Raw genomic sequence first — 27,853 nt, 5'->3', positions numbered from 1 at the left:
GGCAGTGAAGTACAGAGATGTTACCATGGACATAATTCGCCCTACAACATCTTGATTAACAAATGCTGCTCAGGAAATACTTCTGTATGCATGAAAACACAATGTTTTTATCAACATTTTTCCTCAGACAAATTATTCTAGAATTTCACTAAAAAATGAAAACTTGGACCCCAGAAACGTTTCCATTTTCTAATGAAAACCCCCAAAATTTTATTGACTATAAACATTCCTGGCAGAAGTTTCCCTTTTGATAAAAAAAAGTTGCTTCCTTAAAAAAATTGTTTCAAACACAATATTTCAAACCACTCCAATTATTACTAATGCTGCAAAAAAGGAAAAGAACTAAGCTTGAGCCTAGGCTGAGTTTGCAGTTAGAAAAACAATGTTTTACTTGTAAGCTGACCATATCTGGAATGGAAATCACTGACTATGAATATGGAAGCACTGACTGCTATTTTCACAGACAGCTTTTTAAAATAAAACTGCAATGTGTATGATGTTATTGACTGGTGCAGTTACATCTACACAATTTGCATTTATACTGTTAATTTCTTCTCCTTGTGCAAGGACTTTATATGTATTAGTACTGAATATCCCTTTGTTGCCTGCAGCTGTCATAGTGCTAATCTTTCCAGGTCATTTAGCAGTTTGATTCTGTCCTTTTGTGTGTTTGCAAATGCTCTACTTATGTCTTTCATATATCTGTTCACAAATAAATTTCCTCTCAAGAAAAACACACAACAAAAAATCACAAAGCAGCCATGAGGGATGCAGAGATGTACTTGATTTGAGAGGTTGGTTGTAGCTAGTCAGAAAGCCAAGGTCAAATGCATCTTGAACTGGGCTGTAACCAACATCGCATATCACCAACTGATACACGATTCATCAGTAAAACACTCCATGGATCACCTGAAAGTGCTACATAAATAATCCAGGGGTGAACTGGGCACAGATGAAAAAAATACTAGCTTAATACTAGCTGGAGAACAGTAAGACCCGAGGACACACTGGTTGTGGCAAATATGGCCTAGAAGAGATATGTATTAACTATACTGCAGTTACCTTAATATATTGAGGAAGCACGGATACAGTTTAGAGGCATGCCTTCAGTTAAAGGTCAAATGTAAGAGTTTTTGAATGGGAAAGCCTTTAGAAGAAAGGAAAAGTTTCCATTAAAAGGGTGAAAGACACACAACCCAATACTGAGGAAGCCAATATTAGCAGCCAACTTGGGCAAATTACAGAAACAACATGAAGAGTTTGGAAAATCAAACTGAAGCTACAAATGTTAAAAAAACAGAACAGCAAAAGTATGTACTAACTGACCCTACAAAATGAAAGATCAGGGCCACTAAAATCATGGTAGGTTTCAGACTGCCACAGCTTCCAAACTGAATATCCAGTCTAACCTACAAAAAAAAGACCATGTCAGGGGGCCTGCTTAGTACATAACCTGATCTTGTAACATATATGGCAGCTAATATTTTTAACTATATTTCAACCTGCTAAAGGCTGTGCTGGATACATGATTCAGGAATACAGGAAGGTCTCACCTAACTCAAGGCTGTGTTCGGTTTTGGGCACCCCACTACAGAAATTATGTGGACAAACTGGAGCAAGTCCAGTGGAGGACAACAAAAATGGTGAGGGGGCTGGGGGACATGATTTAGGAGGAAAATGGTGAGGGGGCTGAGGGAACTGGGCTTATTTAGTCTAGAGAAGAGAAGACTGAAAGGAGATTTAATAACAGCCTTCAACTACCTGAAGGAGGGTTTGAAGGAGGATAGAGCTAGACTGTTCTCAGTGGTGGTAGATGACAGAACAAAGAGCAATGGTCTCAAGTTGCGGCAAGGGAAGTTTAGGTTAGATATTAGGAAGAATTTTCTTACCAGGAGGGTAGTAAAACACTGGAACAGGTTACTCAGAGAGGTGGTGGAAGCTCCATCCTTGGAGGTTTTCAAAACCTGGCTAGAAAAAGCTTTGGCTGGGATGATCTATTTGGGGAGGGTCCTGCTTTGAGCAGGGGGTTGGACTAGATGACCTTCTGAGGTCCCTTCCAACCCTAACTTTCTATGATTCTAACCAGAGGAAAGTTGGGATACTATTATTTTGTAAATTTATAACAGACCCATCATTTTTCTATTTATAAGATACATAGGACATAACAAACCAGTGTTGAATTTATCCTTCTTTGATCATGCGCAAAGAAAACTTCACAACAGCAATAAACGCTTACCTAAAAGGGAGGAAAGAAGGAGAGTCATTTTGTACTTGAGAAATCTCTACCAAAGGGCTGTGAATAATGTGGCCACAGTGCCACTGCAAAGAAGAAACCGTTTTAATCAAAAAACTTCCAGAAATGGCAGAAAAAAAATCTTGATCCTTGTAAGTGAAGTAGATGATTAGCACACAGGGCCCTTACAGAAATAATTAGAACTTTACAAGAAAATTAAGGAAAATGAAAAAATAAAATCAAATAGCTTTTAGACAAAGTTTAATTACTAGGTTGAATTACTTCTAATCTACATCACATTATATTAAATTACAATCCTTAAAGTGGTTGAGGATTACATAAAGAAACAATCACTGACAGCAGGTATGGACAAAAAGAAAGATAAGAAGCTTTTACCTAGGAGCATTGGAGAAGATTTTAATGTTGACACTACGGCAGAAGTAAGATTTATGATCATCATTAACCCAACAACTAATGTCGTAAGCACTGAACACTGTCCAAAATCTCTTCATGCAGATGTTTCAAATACTAATGTAAGTTGGTGATGCAATAACAATCCTGGGAATTCATACTGTGTGCTTGAGGCTGTCCTAAGTGCTCATATTTCTGGAATGATACTGGTACCAAATTCAAAAGATGTTTAGATATCTACATTCTCCAGAAAACTTGTAAAACTGACTACATATCAAATCAATTCATCTGCAAGGGTTATTTCAATACAGAGTACTGTGACATAACCTCGAACAGGTTAACAAAGAGAAGTATGTGATCTGTGTGCCCCCTTATGAATCAGAGAGAAGGGCTCTCTGCAGGTCTTGAATATACTGATGTAGAAGGCAGCCCTGAAGGTAGAGTGCTCAAGAGGCCAATAGATCTATACTCGGGAGAAGTCATTGGACAGGAGCCCTTGCATAGGTTGCCCCTTGTAAAAAAGGGACAGAGGCCATTCCTCAGTCCCCTGAAGAGCAGTAGCAGCCTGAAGAGCAGAGATTGATCAGCTCTAAAAAACTATGCCTCATTTAAAGTATGAGTCTCATGTCCCTAAACCCTGCCATGTCATGCCTGCTTAGTCTGTCTTGATAATTTGGAGGAAACTTTCTGTATAACTTATAAAGTCATAGCTCCCAGGAGGGGGCCCTCCACCCTATCCCTGACAAGGGGTTTTAGGAATTTAACCCAAAATAGCATCTTGATAGATACTAGTCATCTTTCCAAGATATACTGCAGCTGTTCCTGTACATCGTTTCCTTTGAATGTTAATAAGTCATGCCTCCTTCCATGGCTTTACAGCCCCTAACCTTGCCACTTTTTTTAACATCCTGTATTGTGGATTTTTTTCTGAACTATTGAATTTATGGCCTAATCTTGAAAAAACATCACACTTCAATAAAATACATGTACACATATGAAAGAAAAAAACAACAACGCAGGGCCTACTCGTTATGGATATAAGTAAAAGGGCAGATGTGTTGATTCAGCATTTAGGTAAGACTACAAATAACCTTCAAATTTAAAGAAAGAGGACTATGAAAGGAGGATTAGGTTGTAGAAAAGAATGAGATGATAAGGACCTGCAGGAACAAAATGCAGTAACCAAGTTTTTCATATGAAGAAACAGTGTAGCTCCTCACAGCCTAAAACACTTAAAGACAGATGGCATTTATATTTATTTCTGTGCTACTACCCTACCCACACTGCCTGTCCTCTCTGCAAGAAGGTGAGCCCTGTAATAAAAAAATTAGTTTTTTAAATGGGGTGCCACTCAATTCACAGAAGTTATGGAGGGCTGCCTTGAGTCTGAGAAGGGGTGCCTTGAGTCTGTCTGCACTTCCCCAAACAGGAGGAACTCGCCTTAACATGAGAAAGCAACTGGTTTTATATCCACTACAGCCCTTGGTCAGTGCACTACCATTTTTGTAACGTGAAGCTGGACTGAAATAACCCAGTTTAACACACACTTCTATAAAGTGGCAATACGTTTTAGTTACTAGTGCCATGGGAAATCTGAAATGGTGCACTTGAGGTAAATGGCTTTCTATCTAATTTCCAGGCACCTGAGACATCAAAACCAACTGAGATCCAGAACATTTAATTTAATTTCTAACTAGATATGGCCTACATACCTGAAGCAGTAAGATACTTAAATGTTTTAAATATCTATGGCAGAAAAAAGTCAGAAGTTTTAAGACAATAGTCTCTGGTGTACCTCTCTGCTGTACTAATAGACACTAGTATATTCTAACTGAGTTCAGTCCTCAAACTACTGTTTTAAAAGAAGCATAATACATTACTCCCAAAGGTTTGAATTGTTATACTAAACCTACACTTTCTTATTGGGAAATACTTACTCAAATGTGGAAAAAATTGTATAGCCAAGAACAAAATGAATTGTATTGAAAGGATACAATAATTCCCATTACTGCTAACAAGAGCTGGGGCGTGGAAAAGACCTATATGCCTCATTATGGATAAAATAATTTAGTTAGTATCTTTAATAACTTGGAATCTATTTTATCAAAAACCTGAACTGGAATCAGTACACTGAAAATGTAAACAGTAGAGCAAAACAAGCCTTGGGCGGAGTTTTATCCTTTTACAATAAGATAGGATGAAGAGCAGTTCTGGCAGCACTCAGGGTGCTTATACATGAGCAGGGGGCTGCTCCGACATGCTGTAATACAGGGCATCGGAGCAGAATCGATTAATCAAGTAATTACTGCGCTCCAGCAGCCTCCCATGTCTCGTGTATCAGTGTCTCCATGCTTAAAATAGGCTGCAGGGCACTTTAACTAAAGCTTGTTGAATGAGTGCCCCCACTGCCGTTTTTAAGCGCAGGGACACTGATGCATGAGATGCTCCAGTCACTTTAATTAGACCATCTCTCAGAGCCGCTCTAATTAAAGTACCCCCCCCCCCCAGCATGTGTATAAATGCCCTAAACATCTATAGATCTAAGGTAGAGTCCATTTTATTGTATGGAGCTGAACTTTGGGGTGCTGACCTATGGTTCTCATAAAAAACAGAAAAGATTTCTAATTACTTCTTAAGGCAGCTTTTATCTCTACCTAATTCAATGATGGGAGGGGAGGCGGAGGGAAGGCTCATGAGCTTTGAAACCTGACTGATAGTGTGAGCACCTGAGCTCAATTAAGAACTCTAAACAACTGGACAAAAATACTTACCAGATCCCCTAAGAAATGCATTCTAGAAGCAAAATTGGACACCACCAGTCAAAGAATTCCTTGAAAATTTCTTGGGGGAAGAAAATCAAAGCTGGGGGTCTTTTCATTTCTCATTTAGAATATATGTGCTGTTATATGAGATTCAGAGGTGAGATAATGATCTGCTTGTAGCTTAACATATTTTCTTCAGCAAGAAGCCATCATTTGTTTGCCACTGTAAGTTGTTAAACTTATTTTTTTTAGAACAAAACCCATGTATATTCAGGAATATACAAACTGGGAATTAAGCTAGAATTGTTTAACCCTTTGACTACAATTTGCCAAAAATGCTGTTTATCATTATTTTTCCTGCAGCTACCAATTCCCCCCATAGCCTCATTTGATATTATTTTTTCTTTCTATTTAATGTTTACAGTCTACTTCAATCTTCTTGATCTGTTGGAAGTTGTCACAATCATCTGTAGACTTGTATTGCTCCAAGGCTTCAATTAAATAATATTTAATGCAATGCCCCTGTTCATCAAGAGTACTTCGACATTTCTCTTTACTTCATTTCTCTCATTTTAATTGGTACATACCAAAAGTATCATTGGTCTCTTCCATGTTGTTAATCCTATGATTCCTGACAAGATCACCTGCAATAGCAAACAAAAAATAAAACAAAACAAAAACTGTTATGAAAGAATTACTATGTTGGCAGACCTGCAGTAGCTCATGATCTATCACTGCTATATGAAAAATACTTTGGCACAATGAGATGTCTCTTGTTTAAGAGAATGAGCTTTTTTTCCCTTGTACATAGGTATACTTTAGGAGTATACCCAAGGAATTGAGTGGAAATATACTGGTGTAAAATTGTAAAAATATGTGGGAAATCAGCATTAATGCTGGTAAGATGCTGAACTTGTGATTGTAATTGTAATAACAGAACCAGGATGTTGCCACCCATTGCACTTTTATTTTTTGGCCCTCTAGAAATATGTATAGAGAAAATAAAAGTTAGTTTGTGTCAGTAAACTTGAGGTAAACATTTATACTAACTTGGACTTCAGTCCAGCAAAGCATTTAAGCACATGTATAACTTTAGATCTATGAGTAATTTGAAAGGGCCTGCTCAACACTTAGAGGTATGGATGAACCCAAGTACACTGCTGGCTGAGAGCCATAGTACAGGGAAATCTTTGTAGTATGTCACATTATTTTACTCTATTGTTTTGGAGTGACACAAGTTTTGCTTTCAAGACTTTGAGGTGCAGTTTCCTAGAAAACCCTGCACCTATCTCCTTGAAATCTGGTAGGCTTCATGCACTCAGCAGGAGCTACCACTCGGGGGTTTTCATCCAAATCTGCTAGGAAATAACAAAGCCATAGGCAGTTTTGTGCTTCCCCATTATAACTTATGGACGAAACGTCAAACAGTGAAATGGCTTTGACAAAATGAAACTGAACACAGCTTCAAAACAAAACAAAACTTAAAACAAAACATTGTCCCATCAAAATGTAGACACAGAAGTTGAAATGAAATGGTGCCCTTTCACACAGCCCTAATTGATATGAGCAGTCTTGTTGCAAAAACAGATATATAATTTGGGAGTTCCTAACAAAGTATTTTTAACTGAGTGCAAATTAATCATGTGGTGTTATAATCCAGCACCGCACAGTGATATCACTGATGTCAATTTGCCTTAGTAAGGATTCCAAGGCTGATTTCATGATTGTTTACCACACCTTTGAGATATGTGAATTTAAAGGCCTTATTCACAATTTTCCTGTGCCATGCTTTAGTAAACCACCATGGTAAGGCTATTATCACAGATCAAACAGCACCACACCCTATGTTCAATATCTTAGCAGTTTTTAAAAATAATTGCCCTTGAACTAAAATTTCTCATGCCTACCATTGCACCTGAAATTAATATTTTGAAAAGTTTCATAGCTCAATGGAATGCTGCCTTGGAATTATAAGAATATGAAAAAAAAGACATTTTCCCATTGAGAACTGTATCAGATATTTATTTTGTACTCAGGTAATCCAAAAACTAATCCAAGATAAAACTGCAAATGTCGTATGCATGCAGTCCTGGAAGAGGACCAACATTTAACCATATTTGAAATAATTCTGATTTTAAAATACAGTAATAGAGGTTTAGATATTTAAAGTAATATATTAGCTTAAGCATGAACAATTACATTTATTACCTTACTTCAGACAGGGAGGATTTGTAGGTGTAAATTTGTGTTTGAAAAGACTACATTTGAAGATATCTTCATAGGGATTTTACAACTAAAATTATCTCAGTTCCCTTAAAGATAGGATTTCAGTGTGGCTGCTTATTATTTCATCAGACAAAGGATATGTTGTAGACTTTAGACATACAAATTGCTAAACAATCCAGAAGGTGTTGAGTCTCCTCAACTCCCATCAATTTCTACTAAGATTTGGTACCACGATATGTATTTCTACATATATTATCCATACCAAAGAGATCTGTTTAAACAAAAATCAATAATAGATTGATTCACTCAGTGTTTTTATTAAAATCCTAATTTTTCCCCACAATTCTGCTAGAAATATCACTATTTGCTCAGTCTTAGTGAAGTAACAGTACTGAAATTCAAATGAGTGTTGCAATTCCATATATACATCTACTATTATAAGGAAAAGTATTGTTTCTTTCATTCTGACTATATAGAGTAAAAATATATTTTAATCTTACATGCAAATGTTGATCTAGACTATATTTGTTCTTTTGTAATAATCTATTTGTTTGGGTTTGTGGCATTACAGTAGCAAACCACTAACCACTGTAATGAGACTTTAAGTAACAGTATGAACTTCAAATGATTATTACTACTCATTATTTTTGCAAGACAAATGGTAAACCAGATGCTTTACAGAACATACAAAAATATTATATAAAGGGTTCACTTTGTTATAAAAGCAATCACAGTCTATTTATGTAACACTTAGCTCGTATATAACGGAGAATTTCAAAGTGCTTCACAAACACTAATGAAACCTTTGTTAAAACGCCTCTGCAGTGAGGAATTGTTATTATATCTATTTTATCAATGGGGAAACAGGCAGAGGGGTTAAGTGGTTTATCAAAGGTCACAGGCAAAGCAGTAGCACTGCTGGACCAGAGCCCTGACTCCCCTAGCCACCTGCTTTAAACAAGTAGGCGTCAATCTTGCAAGGAATGGGAAGATCCTCACAACCTGGATTGTACTGGACTGTGAAGAGTGGTTTAAAAAAGGACTAAAGATTCACAGATTCACACATTCACAAAAGCTTAGGGCTGGAAGGGACCTCATGAGATAGATCATTGGGTCCAGCCCCCATCTTCACTTCATGCACACAGAGCCAAAATGCTCTGGCTTTTTTGGGTGGAATAAACTTCATATTTAACACATATTAAGTAGACTGTTATAGACAGATGAATCACTTGAGTGTATTCTCTCATTCAATAAAAATATATTATTTCTATATTTTCCATACGTATTTTTTTAAAGTTAGAGGCGTTGATGGTTCCTAAATCAAGTTCTCTAAACTTAGGAAATGCCAGAATTAAGGTTGCTTCTGCGCTCTTTGGTCTGTGCATACATATCTATATTCATCTCTCATTACCTGGCTTAGCTTTTGTGACCCCTTTTTTCCTGTGGGGTCTTTGCTTGTACGCATCTCCCAGTACCCCTTCCCCCTCCTGCTTTCCTGTGTTTTGTATTCTAATCACTTGTTCCACTTTATAAGGATCTAAGAATTGCCATTTACTGGGTCACAGCAAAACACCATCTTGCCCAGCTTCCTGTGTCACATAGTGGCAAAGAGTAGATGCTGAAAGGAAGAGTGACCTGGGTATGAATTGTTTTTTTCCACTGTTGCTCTCTCAATTACAGCCTCCAGCACTTAAGGTCTAAGAAGTTCTGATTCAGAGGTGGTATCCCAAACTCCTGTGTCAACAGCTACTGATGCCCCTTTCCTCCAAGAATCTGTCCAATCCCTTTTGAATCTGACTAAACTGTCAGCTTCCACCGCATCTGATGGCAACATGTGCCAACACACTTTAATGATGCGTTGTATGAAAAAGAGCTTCCTTTTTTTGCTCTCAACTTCCCACCTCCTCGTTCCATCTTGTGACCCCGAGTTCTCATCTGGTGAGAGAGAGAGTTATAAATCCCTATTAGTTTTCTCTTCGCCATTGTGTGTTTCATAAAACCTTATCACGGAAACCTGCCAGGCTCTGCTCCGTGCTGTCCTTTCCCAGCCTCTGAATGAAGTGCACTTGGGTTCACAGAATCAGAAGAGAAGCAGGGCTGCAAGGGAGCTCCAGAGGTCACCTTGCCCAACCCCCTGCCTGAGGCAGGATTATCCCCCTCCAAACCATCCCTTAAACATCCATCATCAAAACTCTATACAAAATTGCTGACAACCCTGGTGCAATGCAGCCTTAACACCCTCACCTGCCACAGGTAAGGCAGGGGCAGCCAGCATCCTGCTGTCTCCATATGTTCAAGAGATCCTAACCCTGCCTGTGCTACAGAGGAAAGCAAAAAAGTCCACCCGGTTTGTACCAAGCTGGGTATAAGGGGCAGTTCCTTCCTAACTCCAAATCTGTCCAATGGTGGGACCCTGAGCAGAGCCCTCTAGCCAGGAAACACCAGGTTTAAGCCAATGCCAAGAGCACTGGCACAGCCCAGTGGCTGCAGCCGGCACCCAGGGGGCTCTGAGGGTTCAGGGGTGCTTGTGCCCTCTCTCTGGGCATAGAGCTGTGGCAGGTAGTTGGTGTATGAGAGTGCACAGCCACACAGCCTTCTCAAGACCCCCCCACACACACACACACAAACAGCCCGCCAACACACCCCCAGCCCCCCCACAACTGCACACACATACCCCAAGCCCCCCAACACACACCCCAGTCCCACACACACATTCCCCCACCCACCCACACCTCCCTGAACACCCACATACACACACACTCACCCCAGACCCATACACACACACATCTACCCCAACCCTCACATATACACTCCCTAGCCTCCCCACCCATACACACGCATCCCCCTACATATACCCCCCAACCCCCTACACACACACCACCCCCCACCCCATACACACACACACACCTCCCAGCCCCAAACATACCTTCCAGCCCCCACATATACACACACATCCACCCTTGCCCCTTACATATACACTCCCCAGCCACCCCCCCACACAAATCCCCTCTACATACACATCCTCAGTCCCCCCCCACACCCCCTACACCCCCAGCCCCCACATATACACACCCCCAGCCCGACACCCACCCCAGCCCCCACATATACACACACCCCCACTCACCCCAGCCCCTGACATCCACACTCCCCACCCCCCCAACACACACAGCCCAGCCCCAAACACCCCGCCTACCCCCCACACACCCCAGCCCCACACATACACACCCACACCCCAACCCCCCACACACATTCCGCCACCTTCCCACACACACCAGCCCCTCACATCCAACCCCCCCACACACCAGCCCTACATACACACTTCCTGCCCCCCCACACCCACCCACCCCAGCCCCACATACACACTCCCCAGCCCCCACGTACACAAACACACACACACCCGCCCCTCACACCCGTACTCCCCAGCCCCCCGACACATCCCAGCCCCAAACACTCCCCCACCCCGCATACACCAGCCCTACATACATACTCCCCAGCCCCCACATATATGTGCACACACACGCCCCTCACACCTGCACTCCCCAGCCCCACGACACACACATCGCAGACCCAAACATAGCCCCTAACCCCCACACAGATCCCAGCCCCACCCCCCCACCTACCCCAGCCCCTCAGACCCGCACCCCCCGGCGCTCACCGCGGAGCCGGCCCAGAAGGGACAGGCGCTCTTGACGCGCGCGGAGCCGCTGAGCGCGAGCGCGCCGAAGCTGAGCGCCACGGTGCCGCAGCCCAGCACGAGCTGCAGCAGCCCCAGCGACAGCAACGGCCGGGCCGGCAGCAGCAGCAGCAGCGAGCCGGGGCCGGGGCCGCGGCGGGCGGGAGCGGGGCGGCCCCAGCGGGCCCGCAGCGGCGGCGGGGCGTCCGCTGAGCCCGGGGCCGCCTGGGGCACGCCGGCCAGCCCGGGCACGGGGCAGCAGGAGCCCGGCAGCACCACGGGCAGGGACATCGCGGCGGCGGCGGCCGGCCACACGTTGCCTCCGCCCGGCCCTGCCCCTGCTCCGCAGGCAGGCGGACACACAGCGCCTCCCTCGCCCGTGCCAGCCCGCCCCCACCTCCCCTCCCCGCCGGGCCCGCTCCCTGCCCTCCAGTTCTCGCCCCGGCCGGCAGGCTTAGACCCCCCAAACACCAGCTCCCCGCTGTGCCCCCAAACCACCTCCTCCCCCCACTCTCACACACACACACACACACACATATACACACACACACACACACACACACAGCCTCTGCAGCACGATGCCACGGGCCAGCTCTTCCTCCGGAGCAGCCCCGCGAGGCACGGCTCCGAGCACCCCTCTGCAGTCCGAACTAGAAGCTAAGTACTGGTGGGGAGGGGGGGCAGCTTATATTCAGGAGCATCTTTTATTCGAGTAAATACAATAGGTGTGTGGCTGACAGTCCTTGTCACCTTATTCTGGACGAGATTTCTGAAGAGTATTTTTTAATTCAGCAAAACAGTTTTTCCTCTCTCTCCCTTTTATTCACCATTTCTCCTTATTCAGAACACTCACGGATTCCCTAAATTCTTATGTTCTCTCGGTTTTCCCCCTTGCCCCCGCTGTCCCTAAGCACCGCCCCGGTGCCCTCCTGTGTCAGGCCACTTCATAACCCCCTCACACACACACACGCACGTGCACACCATGCCACCAAATGCCTCTCAAACATGACACATGGTGCTGCAGGTGTCCCAACGACAGGTGTCCTCTTTTTTTGGAATTGGAAATTTGGTAACCCTAAAGGCTAGGCACTTTTACTGGATTGTGCCAATGCTCCTGCTGGGACTAAGGCTGGAGGGTCTTGCCCCTCTGCTTAGGGTCAGTGTTGCGTCAGGGTTGATAGTAGTGTCACGTAGAGCTTAGATTACTGTTTGTATGGGATATTTTGGATAGGGATGTTCCTGCCTCAGGCAGGGGGTTGGACTAGATGATCTCTGGAGGTCCCTTCCCACCCTACTTCTATATGATTGTATGCAAGCTCTTCCTTGTACCCCCTACCGCAACCCCATATCCTAAACTCTGGAGCAGCCCAGTCCTTGTGCCTGGTGGCTCTTTTAACACCCCGCTCCACTGTGCAGACCCTGAAGCACCTCTCTTGTGGCCCCCTGTGTCAGGCTGCCCTATAACACTCTGTGTGTGTGTGTGTGTGTGTGTGTGTGTGTGTGTGTGTGTGTGTGTGTGTGTGTGTGAGAGAGAGAGAGAGAGAGAGAACTCTAGCTCCATCCCAGCCATTCCCTGTCCTCACTGTCAAACCTGCCCCTAGCCAACCTGCCACACTCAATCCTCACAACCAAAACCCTCACCTGCCACTGTTGACCACTCCCTACCACCAACCCCTCTTTGCTGCCTATGCTACACTTCCACTCTCCCAACAAACAGTATTTGCTGGTTCCACTTACTGCCACTGTTTGCAGCCCCTTCCCCAAGCTATTTGTTCTTGCCCCCAACATCTCTTTGCTGCTGCTGCAAACACTGATCAGTCTACATAAGCTTTTGCTTTTGTTGGCCACACTTTCTTCTGCGTCACTCTGTTTTGCCCTCCTTATTTCTCTTTTGCAGCCACCCCCACCCCATTTTTTCTTTTGGTCAGTGTTGTTATCTAGAGTGAGCTTGAAGTTTTAAAATAACTCAGCCCGGGAGGAGGGTGGGGCATGCAACTGGATTGCATTTCGCATTGTTGGCTTTCTTCCCAATAGGAGGAGGAGATTTGGCAGAAAGTAATTTGTGTGTGCATCACTTTGTAATGCTGTCTGAACAAGGGGCACAGGAGGCAGATTTCTCTTTCAGGTGAAGTAGCTCATCCCTCTCCTTTTCTCTGCTGTTTCTTATTTACTAGACCAATTATTTTCAACCAGGATGTTGCGGTGCTGTGGGGTGCTATGTGATCTTTTTAAGGGTGCTGCAGGTTGCCATACAAATTTGAGGTCTGCAAACACCTACACATGATTCACAAGATAAAGCCAGAGATTTCAAATAGCAATTAAAAACATTCTGACCTGTAATGATCTTTCTGAGTTCTTTGCAACAGAAGACTTGCTCTATTTTTTTCTCTAGTCAAAAATGAGTGACAGCTGAGAACTGGCATTTTCCAAGGGGTGCCTTGAGACTCAGAAGTTTGAGAACCACTGTAATAGATGAACTTCAAGAATTTGTGTTCTTTAGTTCTGCTTGTTGAGATGCTGGGAGAGAGCAGGTGCAGGCCAGGCCTTTCATTCAACAATGGGTTCCAGCTCAAGTTTAAACAAGTTGGGCAAGCCTGGAGATGAGTTAGAAAAATAGTTAATAACAGATATGGAAAACTTACCTATCTAGGAGAATGTGGACACATCTACACAGGCAATTAATACACATGAATAAACTCTGGAGTTTATTGCTCCAGAGTTTTTTTGCCCCCAGGCACACCAGTTGGATGTGTGCCCAGGAGCAAAAAACTCTGAAGTATATTTCTCCAGAGTTCATTTGTGTGCAGGACACCAAGCCTGGTCGGAGCAGCCCCAGCTGGCAGTAGCCCAGGGCTACTCCGACTGGGCTCACTGTGCTGCGTAGGGGCTGGCTGGGGCACAAGGGTGCTTCAGTGCGGAGCTAGCCAGACAACAGCCCCCACCCTGAAGCAACTTCATGCCCCAGCCAGCTGGGCAGCAGCTACACATGTACTGCTAAGCATGAAAAAACTGTGCAGCAGGGTACTTGTATTTACAGGGTACTTGTATTTACAAGTACTAGCCTGCTCCACAGTTTATTAGTTTCATGCACCCTAATAGGGGCACACCTGTAGATAGAGACATTTACTGTGGAGCTAATTAGGCAGTTCTGCAGTAAACTTCTCACGTAGATGTACTCTGTGCCACCATAAAGGTGGCATTGGTTCATCTAGCAGCACTTGTCTGTGCAAAAAGTAAGAGTTCTCATCTAGGATGTTGTCTCAGGCCTACAGCACAGTACCAAAAAGAGAAGGAGCTGCAGCACTAGAGATGCTTACCTTTGGATGAAACCCTTGTTGCCTGTCTCTGCTGACTGCCTATTTGAAAATTAAGGATGTCTTGAAAAGAGTACATTATAACTTCACTGTTCAAGTCCTGAACCCACAATGAAGTCCATATAGGTTAATAATTATTCTATGGACTATTTTCAAAGATCAGGGATTGAGGTAACATTTACTCTCTCAATAATACATTCTAATGCTCAAGGTTCTATATATGAGCTAGAGCCAAGTGCTACTCCTGCTGCACTGGACTGCGCAGTCACTGCACACCTAATACCTAACTCAGTCACTACTTTGTAAACAGCTTAAGTGTAAAGGCACTATATAAAAATAAGTTCTGCCTACATAGATACCAGACTTTGATTATTATTTACAATCCATTGTCTGATTTTTTTTTTTCACCCTGCTCCTGGTACATGGAAATAACATTGCTGATATGACTCACAGTTTAGTACCTCTTCAGATTTAGCCCCAGATGTCTTCTGGTTGGCACAGTAAGGAAGGCATTGAGAGCACTGAAGAGAGTGTCAGTCTCTTAGGTCTTATTTGTAGTGTCATTTTGAACCCCGGTTGACAGAGGAGCAATTGCAGGAAAAGCCTACTCAGACTGTCATTGTGGAGTGGAGCATACTCAACGAAGACTGGAGCTCGTGATTTTTTTTTGGTGAATAGTTTACTGGCTGAATTATACAGTTCTGAGTTAACTGAAACTTCATAGATTTCATAGACATTAGGGCTGGAAGGGACCTCGGAAGATCATCGAGTCAAGCCCCCTGCCCAAAGGGCAGGAAGTCAGCCGGGTTCATAGGATCTCAGCAAGATGAGCATCCAGTTTGCTCTTGAAGGTGTTTAATGTAGGCGCTTGAACCACCTCCAGTGGCAGGCTGTTCCAGACCTTGGGGGCTCGGACAGTAAAGAAATTCTTCCTTATGTCCAGCCTGAAACGGTCTTATAGTAGTTTATGACCATTTGACCTAGTCGTCATCCCTTGGGGCGCTCTGGTGAACAAACGTTCCCCCAGATACTGGTGGTCACCCCTGATAAACTTATAGGTGGCCATCAGATCACCCCTGAGCCTGCGCTTTTCCAGGCTAAAGAGCCCCAGGGCTCTCAGCCTGTCATCGTAGGGTCTGCTTCCCTGACCTCTGATCGTGCGCGTGGCTTTTCTCTGGACTCTCTCAAGCTTCTCCACATCCTTTTTGAATTGTGGAGCCCAAAACCGGACACAGTACTCCAGCTGCGGCCTCACTAAGGCCGAGTACAAGGGGAGAATGACGTCCCGGGATTTGCTTGAGAAGCATCTATGGATGCAAGCCAGCATTTTGGTTGCTTTACTAGCCACAGCATCTAGGCTCATGTTCATGAGCCTGCAGTGAGAAAAAAAAATCAGCAATTAGTTTCTGTTGAATTAAAAATGAAGGGAAAATTTTTACAGTTAAAACAGTTATTTCAACATTTCTGAAAGAAATCCTTTCCTTTTTTGTGTAATCAACTGCTAAACATAGGTTTTTCTCTTAGTTATTTTCAGTTCATGAAGTTCTCCCCCTCTCACTCTCACACTTATAGGGGATGTTCTTGTTATCAGTCCCTAACTGCCTGACCTGGCATTTGGTACCACTGAATTTCATCCCATTTCTATGACTCCAGTCCTTAAGATCATCAAGTACTTCCTGTAGGATATCCTAATCCTCCTCTCTGTATTGAGAGTGACTCACAGATTTGTGCTATCAGAACATTTCATCAGTACACTCTTACTTTTTGTGTGAAGTTCATTAAGCAAAATATTAAACAAGAGCAGCCAGCCCTAGGACTGATACTTGAAGACCTCCTGTCTAACCTGCTTTTCTTCTTTCAACACTATCCACTGTTATCTCATTTTTAGCCAATTCCTTATTGCCTTACAATTCTTCTCCTAACTGCAAATTAATAATTTCTCATGTGGCATGATGTCATATGCTTTACTGAAGTCCACATAGGTGAAATCAACTGCATTTACTTAGTCTTCAAAATCAGTTTAATCTTGTCTGCACAAGATATCTACTGCAGAATAGACTAATTAGCTCTGCAGTAAATGTCTCACGTCTACACTTGCAGCACTATTAGGCTGGAGGAATCTAATTAACTCTGCAGCAGAACAGTACTTGTAAAGGATGTAAATACAAGTACTATCCTGCTGCAGAGTTTTTTACTCCACAGCACTGCATGCGTAGACTGATGCAGCTGGCTGGGTCACAAGGTGCTTCAGTGTAGGGCAGGGGCGGGCAATTATTTTGGGTGGAGGGCCGCTTACTGAGTTTTGGCAAGCCATTGAGGGCAACATGACAGGCAGCCAGGGGCACATAACTATTAATTTTCTAAATTTTTTAGGGGCCCTGTGGGCCAGATAGAATGGCTGCATCTGGCCCATGGGCCACATTTTGCCCACCCCTGGTGTAGGGGCTGCCTGCTGTAGCACCCTCATGCCCCACCTCCCCACTGTAGCATCCTCAAGCCCCAGCCAGCCCCTCTGCAGCATGTTGAGGCAGGTCGGAGCAGCCCCGAGCTGGCAGGCTGACCCCTAAGGTTCCCTGCCAGCTGGGGCTTTTCTGACCTGGCTCAGTGCACTGCGGTCCTGGGCACATGTTCAAACAGTACACCCAGGAGCAATAAACTCCGGCACAATAAGTGCCAGAGTTTACTGCCTCGAATTGATCTCACATGTAGATGAACCCACTGTATCTGTGATTTCCTATGCCTTTCTTCAGAGGTTACCAAGCCCTCCCGATTTGAGTGTATTAAGCCATTTGGCTCAGACCCATAGAGCTATTTAACTATTTATTTCAGTGGGAATTAGGCACCTAAATAACTTCATGAATGAGGGGTTTTGAGTTTTATTTCCACCCCAGTTTCAGTAATTTCTATTTTTATATACCCATTCTCATTAGCCATCTAGCCTTTTATCCATGTTCCTGTCCTCACTGATAACTAAGACAAATGAGACAAACAGTACATTTAGGTTTGGGGCCATACCTAGATGATCTTTAATCAGTTTTGCATTCTCACTGCCTAGGGTTCCCACGTCTTCCTTTGTTCTCTTTTGCTTACATCACCAAAGGACCTTTGTTGTTTTTGTTGAAGAGTAACTGCAAGGTCCAACTCTACTGACTTACTTTAGTACTTACATTTCTATTTTCCAAACAAAATGTTAGTTTTTTAATGTTAGGTTTCCAAGGGGACTTAGAGCATGTCTGTGCCTATACCCCCTCTACAATGATCCCAAGATGTCTGCAAAGAAACAAGCTTCATCTATGTGCTCTTGCTCTGAACATACCAATTGCCAAACAATGTCATGTAGTCACTTTTTAGTGTATGCCCAGGCATGCTTTCAGGATCTCAGTCTCAGGTACTGTCAGATTCGAATAGTGACCATATGACATTTTTTCAGAGCAAGGTATGTGCAGGAATTGGAGGACACAAGTTGGGCTTGTTTCTGAGGGGCAGTTTTGGCATCAGTACTGAGGCAATGTAAACATGCCTTTAAATAAGAATGGCAAGATTTGGGGGAGGGGGAATATCTTTTATTAGAGCAACTGCATAGTTGGGAATGATCTTAGACAAGCTTTTGAGCACAAGGTACCCTTTCTCAGGCCTCAAAAGAAGCAGACATAGCTTGAAGAAAGCAGCAGATAGAACAATAAACAGCAAAAGTTCTTCTCTCCTATCTATAGAGTACATTTGATTCAATAAAAGATAATGATATCACCCCAAAAAATTCTTGCCTCCTGCACATTTCCTGGACCATCATAGCTACATCACTCCTACACTACCAGACCTTTAAATGCCATTCAAAACAAGAAAGGGCAAAGAGCTAGTGGCCTTCCACCCACCCTACAGTCCAGGATCAGGTCACTCTCATACCAAGCAAGAAACCTAGGTTCATATCACCTCTGCCTGATTCAGGGCAGGAAATTGAGCAGAAGTCTCCCAGCTTCCTGGCGCATGCCCCAGTAGCCATCAGACTACAGGAAATTTTTGGATGGATGTTTCTTTTGAAGCTATTCCACATTGTAGAAATAATTAACTTTTCACTGGAATAAGGAGTGGGACCCAGGTTTCTTCACAAGGTAGGTGCCTTAACTACCGGCCTACGGAGGAAGTCACTTACTCGCTTATTCTCTAGCCAGTCAGTGAATAGTTAAGTATTTTATACAAAGTGATACTGTATGAACTAGAGAGGTTGAGAGAACCTAGTCCATAACACAATATTCTTATTGCAAATTCCTGTTCTGGATCACGGGATTTAACTGCAGGTCACCACTCAAGTGCATCTGTCCTAACTATACTATAAAAAGGCACCAGCATGCAGGCCTACATAGCATGAATCTAGCATTTAATATCCATATTTCCTTTATTGGCTGTAAAAATGTCCCTAAAGGCATTGCGCTTTACTTTGGTTTGAATGAAGCATTTTGTTTGAATTTGGAGGGTTGACTTGACATAACATCTTTAAAAATCTGGTTTAGCTACAAGACTAAAATATAAATTATTTGTCCAGCCCTAATGTATAAAATAAATCTGCAGAGAATGTAGCTGCCAAACTTTCACAAGTTTCTACTAACCAGGTATGAATTGAGATTTTTCAGAAGCCGATAAACTTAACCATATTTGAGTGAATTTTCATGGAGATAGCAAAAGTAATGTCCCTGAAATATGTGCAGCCCCTATTCCAGATTTCAAGCTCTTACTCCAAAGCAGATATACAGCTTGGGAAATGCTATTAGAGAGGTTGAGGCTTAGCAGATTATGTAGTTTGACACATACTGCCCCACACAAACTGTATGGGAATGTTGGAGAACACTTTTCTAACCACATCATTTCCAGTGATTAAAAATAGAGGCACAGGAGGACACAGCTCCTTTAAAAACACTCTGGTTTTCCCACAGAATCAATACACGGCTGCATATGGGGAGTGTATGTGTGTTTGTAGGCAGCATAGCAGTAACATAATATCAGCACTGGGCACTATCTTAGGAGGGGTACCAGAATCAGGCCCCGCTCCACAGAGTCAGCACCCCAGCAGCAGAAGTAGCCCCGTGGAGTTGCTCTTGCAGCAGCAGCTGATGCACGAGCACTATATTGCTGTCATAGGAGCAACAGCTGGCACGGGCAACCCACACAGGGGTGGAACACCCGTCCACCCACCTACCCTTTCAGTGCTCCATAGTGCTTCCCTGCCCCTACCCAGCTCTCCCGCAGGGTTTGCCCAGCACACAAACCCTATTTGTTACATCCCTGGTGTAGAGGTTCATTAAACAAAGCAGCTGTGGAATATGTTTCATCCATGTTACTTGAAAGCTTTAGCTACAAGACTAAAATATCAAGATAAAAGATATCTGTGGAAGATAAAACTGAGCAGAACACAATGCAATGACCCAGGCCTTTCACACAAGGAACTAAGGTGCAGAGATGATTGTCAAAGGTGTCAACTCATTTTAGGCACTCACTCTGAGAAGCTGAGGACCTGATTTTTCAGAATATGCATCTTTTCATAAGACTTGATGTTCAGAGCACGGTACTTACTGACTTCAATACTGCAGTATTTAAAATGGGTTACCCAGACAATGAGGAATATGCAACACGTAACTATGTAAATAATGCAAAGAGTTTTTGTAAGCAGCAGCTTACTTCATCGTCAGAAACTCTGTGTGTGTGTGTGTGTGTGTGTGTGTGTAAGGTATCACTCTATCCTGCCTTCTGCCTGACTTCTAACATGGCTAACTACTACTCTTTATCTATGCAACATTTGGAATAAGCAACTTGCTCAGTATTACCAAGGAAAACCATCACAGAAAGGATTAGAAGCAATTCCCTGGGCATTCACTTAACTGTGAGGCTTCTGCCTTCAGTCCTCTGTGCATTAACCAACTGCTGTTTTATCGCTGGAAATGAGGGTCCTTCACATCACAGACTGGGTTCTGCCCCAGGACGCAAGCCATTCTGAGCACCGAATGAGGCACAGTTTCCATGAAAAACAGGATGTGATCATGTAAGTAAAGACTATGCATCTGCTAAGTCTCAAGTGCCTGATTTTTAGTTTAATATTATGTAGTGTTTGTTATGGTATATGATAAATAAGTATTATATTCATAACAGCATAATCTCTGCTTAGCCATGTGACACTATTACAACAATCAAAATATAGTTCAGAACAGAGAATTACCTTTTGGTTTAACCCACAGTTTACTTGTTGACACACCACAAACACCCACTACTGCAGCATACACATGTGCAATTGTACCAATTTCCATTTCCTCTTCCAGACCCAAAGTGATTACAGAAGTACATGCACACATGTATGCGCGTGCCCAGACACACATTCAGAGGTTTCTCAGTTGCCTTTTTTTACTATCCTCTTTTTAATACAGAAGAAAGAAGACAAGGGCCTAAAATGCTATTATAACATAATCCTGCCCTAGGGCCATGGAGAAAAGCCCATCTTTATCCTCTCTATAATAGCCCTTCAGGTATTTGAAGACTGTTACCAAATCTCCCCTCAGTCTTCTCATTTCCAGACTAAATAACTATCTAGCTGTTCAGGCTCTCTTCATGAGACATCCCTGGCATCTAATCCTGAGAAACAATAAAAAAAGCAGGAGTCAGCAAATGTTGAGTTGCAGTCCCAGCTCTGCTACTGACTTCCTGGCTGGACTGCTGCACCTCTCTGTTTTCCCACCTGCAGAACACTGATAATAACTAGGCCTGTGCAAAGGGGCAAGTATTTGCTTGGATTCAGCCAATTTGGAAGACAGTGATTCTATTCGAAGATTTGAATCAGTGTCCCAATTTGATTCAACCAAATCAGAAAGATATGGTGCTGCTTCGGAGATTCGGCCATAGACTAAACAGGCAGCTGACACAGCTGCCTCCAGCTGGTAAATCTGCTGGGGTTGGGGGAGGGCGGAGGAGGGAGGAAAGGGGCGTGGGAGAGGGAGGGATTGGGGCTGGGACAAGCTGCCCAGCTGGGGTGGGGGGCGCGTTACTCAGGGAGGGGGGCACAGGATGCAGGTGCAGCAGCGCTGGGAGCTTCAGATGGTTCAAAATCGATTTGGAACTTTTAATTGGCCTCCCAATTCAATTTGGATTTGGAGATATGGTCCCCAAATCTGGCCAAATCTCCTTCGAATCAAATCGGCTACCGAAGCTTTGCACAGCCCTAATAATAACCTCTCTCATAAACAGCATTGTTGGATGGATCGATTCCTTGAAGTAAATGGAGCCATGCTGGTTCCCACCAGCTAAGAATCTGGCCCACTGTTTGTATAATGCTTTCCGTGATGTATCTACTACCTAAGTGATAGTATGCAATAAACATTCTTTATCAAGAATTTAAAAATTGAGCAGTAATTCTAAAACCCAATGCAAAGTGTGGGTGCATGCGCTTATGCATGTTTGTGCATGCACAAATAATTATGGGGGTAGAGGTTAAAAGGGAGTTATGCTAAGAGAAAAAACACATACTGGTGGATAACCTATGGGAAACGAGCAGTAAAAGAAATCAAATGATTGTACCTGATGGGGAAAAACACTTTGCTGTCCATCCCAGAAATGCTGCTGCCAAGGAACAGATGGAATTTTTTCATCTGGCAAAAACAGCACCTTTTCATTCCTGTTTTTATTCCACATTGCAGTAACTTTAAGTTCACACTGACCTTTTCTGCTGTAGAGTTCATTGATTAACTGCTCTATTGTTGCACATTTTCTCACTACAGATTTCAGCTAGCTGATGACATAAGTATGCTTATTTAATGCCTTTTTCTTTCCCCCTCATCAGGTCTTCAGTTTGAGAAAGTTTGAAGACATTGATTCTAATGGAAGAAACAAATCTAAGGAATCACTGCTAGTAATTCAATGGATTCACAATTATTGGCCTAACAAATGCCAGCAGGGTGTAACTAACATCAGGCCTACTCTGTGTATAGTCAAAAACACTGAATTACCTTTTTTGCTGTTAATGGTGAGTTAGTAGAGATCTCACTAGTTGATTTTTTTCCTCACTATTCTTTAATAAATTGAAATCTGAGCCCTAAATGTTAAATATCCTCTGAACATTTTAAAATACAATTCAACAAAAAAAGCTGTAAACAAGAACTATAAAAGAGAACTATATAAGAGCATGGAAGTTTCCTATCTGAATTTTCACAATATATTCACCTATTTAAGGTAGAAATTGCTGCTCCATCTCCAGATTTCTGGTTATATTGATCCAATTGGTCTTTCCAAGGTCATGATGTACCCTGAAGCTATCACTTCTCTTTTTACTAGATGCCCTTTATGTCCGCATCAATGCTATAACCTACCATATTTAACAATATTATATATTGTGTTACATGTTTTTGGCCATACAATTTTTTTTTTTTCCCGTCTACACGGACCAGAAAAATCCAGCTGGTTATAACTTAGTTTTAATCTTGGTGCAAATAAACTCATGTTATAAAACAACTAAACATAACCATGTTTTCAGAACTCCAGGGTTATTTGCTAGGGTTTGATAGGGCCTTAAAAATCAATCCTCTGCAAATATGTATGCAAACTTAAAAATGCACACACCTCACTGCTGTTCCACATCAGCCTCTGCACACACAGCAGTAGCTCTCTGTGCTGCTGTAGAACAATTAGAACCCAATTATCAGCCTTTTCCCCCTACCTTGAAGTGTTGCTGCTATCACCAATTAACTTGTTATCTCAGAGCAGCTCACAAGCTTGGGTATTAAGGAACCAAAGTTTTATCTCCAATCAGTGTAAACCTGGATGAGCTATCAAAATGTCAGAGTTTTACTGGTATAATTGCATAAGAGGAATTGTCTCAAGGAATTTTACTAAAGTTGGCTGAATCTCTTTTTCCTTCCTTTCCCCTGGCCCCTTTCTTTTAAATGAAAACCTGAATAATTGCAAGAAATTCAGCATTGCAAAAATAGGTTGGGTTTCCTAGATTTCTTTGCAAGGATAAGACTATAAAACCTGGCATAGAAAAAAAGAATAACAAAGCAAAAATTACTAATGTATACCAACAGTTAGAATGGTAAGGAATCTGCTTAGTGAAGTAGTGAGCCTTACTAGTCTGACATCAGGCAGAAGGCAGGGTAGACTTGCAGTTTATAGATTAACCAAATTGGAGACATATAACAAAAATCTCACTTTTGTAAACTTTTGTAAGCAAAAGGCTTACTTCATCAGATGCTGAGAATCTGCTCGCAAGGTCAAATAAAGTAATTCTGCATCGCCATTTGTATTTTATCTCTATTTCTAAACATAACCGGCACTCAAGAACTGTAGAGGCCAGGTGAATGTTTAAACATCATTCATTTCAATAAGTAGGCTATCTACAATAAGACTCATGTTATCTGAAAGAAGACAAGTAAAATGGACTTGTAAAAAGTATCTACAAGACCAGCTAGTATGTAAAGATCGATATACCAGATTTCATACAGCTCTGTCAGTCCACCCTGTGGATTCTCTACTGAAAAGCTTCCAGACCTTTCTTCAAATTCCTACTGTGAAAGATTAGAGGGATGTGACAGAGGCAAGTTGTTAGGTGACTGTTAAAACTGTTTCCCATCCATCCACCCAGATGCTGTTACCGTGAGATTTGAATGCCTTTGCTGGGAGGTGGGACAGAAAAGAAGTTATAACAATAAGCATAAAGCTACTTTTGTCTTGCACTTTCAGGGTTGGATGCTGCTCCAAGCAGAGGTGGGTAGAGGGTGGATGGTGATGCAACTTGAAGCTCTGAACTGAACTAAACTTGTTGGTAAAGGATGCCCGATTCCTGGAATGACGGTGAACTGTGCAGTAACTGGAAAAGCCAGGAATGATATGAAATTCATAGAAAATGCCAAAGGTGAGAGGGGGCTATGGAGAGGAGACAGTTACATTTTCACATCACAATTCCCACATAATCAAACCCATGCTTTTGAATGCTTTTGTTTTAATGCTGCTACAGCACTTGGGTGGAGAAAATACCTGCTTCTATCTCATGCTGCTAGATGGAGGTTTTGATCGGAAGGAGAAAGGTAGAGTCAGTTCATTGCCCAAGCATGCAGGACACTGCACCCAACTGGATGGCACATCTCTGCTTGGATAAAATAACTTTTGCATACTGTATCCTGATCTGTTCCCATATTTCAGGGAATGTTCTGTGCATCAATGGGCCGAACACTAAAGATTCTGGTGAGCAGCAGAAAAGGAAGTCTGTATGTATAGAGGAGGAACACAGACTCTAGCAACAGCTTAGCAGACCTACCTCTGTACTTGATGGCCAATGGTAGCTGTTGCATCCTAATTATAGGCTTAGCTTAGTTCAACCTAGCTTTTCATTATAAACTAAAGATATTGATGTCCTGAAAGAAAAGAAGTAATAATGGAGAATATACCTGCACTAGGGGCATTTCACCTGTGTAGACATATGGATATGCTGCACTGGCAAAGGTCCTGCTGTAGCAGAAAGCCCCCTTTTCCTCTTGCCTGCATTTGCTCTCCCCTCTTTGGATATGCTTCTCTTTTTCTACCTTTTCTTCCTTCCTCTCTCTTTCACTTTAAGATAAGGAATTGTGTTTTAAAATTTGTATGTGTGCATTTTGTATCTGCCCTTGTAGTTTGGTATTTTTATCTATTTGTGTGCCATGGCATTTGTAGCTTATATTTTATACTCCTCACCTTTCAACTAAATGTGTTTTAGTAAGTTATACATTGTAACAATGTTAACAAGGGCAGGAATCAAACTGTCCTTCTCTGTATCAGACTGGCCCCTGAAAGAGCCAGTGAATCAGTGACTGAATGTGTAACAAGGTAGCACACAGCAATTAACACCTGGGAAGCTGCAGATCAACCAACAGAACTCAATAGAAGACAATGTAACAACCGGGAATTCTCTAAACCTCACTGATCAAGGGCTAGAAGCCCTGGCCTGAGTTAATCAATGCCAGGGACCAACTTTTGGGCTGAGTATCTCCAGATCAACTGCTCCCAGAGCCCTATTTAAAATTCATCAACGGACTCCCAAACCTGCACATACATGCGGATGACCCCTGGGGCTGACAGATGCTGTCCAGTAGCCACCGGGGGGGGGGGGGGGGGGAAGTCCCACGAGGGTCAACGACCCCTGGATTGGGCAAACCTGAGAACTGGGGAGTCACCAAAGTCTGCCAGGGACAGATAAAAGGCAGTAAAAAGTGACCATCAGGGGCGCCCTCTTGATCTCCAACTTGACCAGACCTGTCCAGCCAGAAGGACCAGCCGGCAACCCCCTTCTGGAAGATAACACCATGCTGAAAGAAGCCTCAACGACAGACTCCAGCGCTTGTAGGATAGGTATACCTGACTCTGTAGCCTGCTACATGTGCTACATGTAGCCTGTGCATGTGTGTGTGTGTGGGCACCAGCCCCAAGGTTTATGATTACAGTGTTTCAATCCGCCTAATCCTGCTGCTCCTCACCGCTGCCATTGTTGCCACCTCAGGGATGCCCAGCAGGGAAGAGGTGGCAGTGCAGAGGAGTGACAGGTCAACCCAGGCATGTGCTCTGGGTGTGCAGCAAGAAGCACCCAGCAGCAGTGAGAGGGCAGGACCCCTTTTCCTCTGTGCCAAGCAGAAACTTCTGCTTAGCTGGCACTACTGCTGCTGCTGCTCAGTGCAGCAGGCAAGTCTGGAACAGGTGTGGGGTGGTTTGGGGCTGTGCATGCAGGTTCCAGCTGATCGGGAGCTGGTCTGCTCCACCGAGCCAAGTCTGGAGAGGGCACAGGGTGGCTGGGGTGGGGGCTGTGCACATGGGTCCTTACCAGTACTGCAGGGCTGGGGCCAGAAGCAGCAGCAGCTGGAAGGAGCTGCCGCTGCCTGGGCTGCCTAGAAAGCCCCAGCCCTGCTGCATGCTTGGGGAGTGGCCACAGGACAGGCAGTACCAGGCCAGGTTGGACCAAGGGAGCCACTGTGGGCCAGATCCAGCCCACAGTCTGTATTTTGCCAATCCCTGATCTAGTGCATTGCTTCTACAAATGTGTCCATGCTAGCAGTGTTGGCTACAAATGTCCAACTCGGGATCCTTAAAATTCTAGTTTATTAGGCGGATTGAAACACCCTGTGCCCGCTCCAGACTTGGCTCGGTGGAGCAGACCAGCTCCGGATCAGCTGGAACCTGCATGCACAGCCCCAAACCACCCCACACCTGTTCCAGACTTGCCTGCTGCACTGAGCAGCAGCAGCAGTAGTGCCAGCTAAGCAGAAGTTTCTGCTTGGCACAGAGGAAAAGAGGTCCTGCCCTCTCACTGCTGCTGGGTGCTTCTTGCTGCACACCCAGAGCACATGCCTGGGTTGACCTGTCACTCCTCTGCACTGCCACCTCTTCCCTGCTGGGCATCCCTGAGGTGGCAACAATGGCAGCGGTGAGGAGCAGCAGGGAAGCCCAGGCATAGTTGCAGCAAGTGCGCAGCAGTGGTGAGGAGGAAGGGCCACTTTTCCCCCTCACACTGAGCAGCAACTTCTGCTCAGCTGCTACCGCCACTGCTGCTGCTTAGAGCAGGCGGACAAGTCTGGAGCAGGTGCAGGGCAGGTTGGGACTGTGCATGTGGGTTCCGGCCGGTCCGGACCTGGCCTGCTTCGCTGGGCTGAGTTCAGAGCAGGCATGGGGCAGGATGGGGTGGGGGCTGTGTGCACAGGTCCCTGCCAGTACCATGGGGCTGAGGCCAGTATCCCTGGAAGCCAGAAGGAGATGGTTGCTGCTATCACATGAGCTGCCTAGAAAGGTGACTGACAAGCTATACTGGCACAGACAGAAGCACGTTTTGTTGGTATACCTACCCCTCTACTAGGGCCTTTGCTAGCAGAGGTGTGAATCAAGCATTACATCTTATTACGCCCCAGACTGACACAGCTATGCTGTAGACATGGTCAAAGAATGGTAAGGGAGAATGGAAACGGGAGTGCACAGAATCTTTCCATGGTGGAAATGGGAAGGACTGGGTGGAGGGAAGGAATGAGAAATGTACTTAGAGGTGGGAGATAAGACATGGTGGGAGGAACAGATCTGCAGGAAGTCACTGAAATAGAAAAATGGGGGGTGGGGGTGAAAATCGGCATGAGAATGAAGTAATGCAACGGAAAAAGGGGAGATTACAGGCATACAGAACCTATAACATGAATGAGACAGTGGCACAATAGGGGTAGGGAGAATGGGGAATGCACAGAGCCCCAAGCATGTA

The 27,853-nt window shown here is 43.8% G+C and overlaps 1 protein-coding gene and 1 long non-coding RNA gene across 2 annotated transcripts in view; one reads left to right on the top strand and one right to left on the bottom strand.

The window, feature by feature from the left end:
* Nucleotides 1-11,615, bottom strand: part of ENTREP1 (endosomal transmembrane epsin interactor 1) — a 62,355-nt gene extending 50,740 nt beyond the window's left edge. Inside the window, exons 1-2 of the mRNA XM_059724778.1 lie at nt 11,288-11,615; nt 5,994-6,050 (exon numbers count right to left, since the gene is read on the bottom strand). Of these exons, the coding sequence (XP_059580761.1) occupies nt 5,994-6,050; nt 11,288-11,596 (366 nt within the window). The 5' untranslated portion in view covers nt 11,597-11,615. The remainder of the gene's footprint in view (nt 1-5,993; nt 6,051-11,287) is intronic.
* Nucleotides 11,616-11,759: 144 nt separating this feature from the next.
* LOC109280745 (uncharacterized) lies at nt 11,760-26,057 on the top strand. Its single transcript, XR_002087153.2, has 4 exons — nt 11,760-20,650; nt 22,436-22,618; nt 24,331-24,502; nt 24,605-26,057. It is a non-coding gene; the product is annotated as an uncharacterized LOC109280745 (long non-coding RNA).
* Nucleotides 26,058-27,853: the final 1,796 nt, after the last annotated feature.

The sequence above is a fragment of the Alligator mississippiensis genome, chromosome 3, assembly GCF_030867095.1.
Source record: "Alligator mississippiensis isolate rAllMis1 chromosome 3, rAllMis1, whole genome shotgun sequence".
Taxonomy (NCBI): Eukaryota; Metazoa; Chordata; order Crocodylia; family Alligatoridae; genus Alligator; species Alligator mississippiensis.
This window is presented reverse-complemented; position numbering and strand designations above follow the sequence as displayed.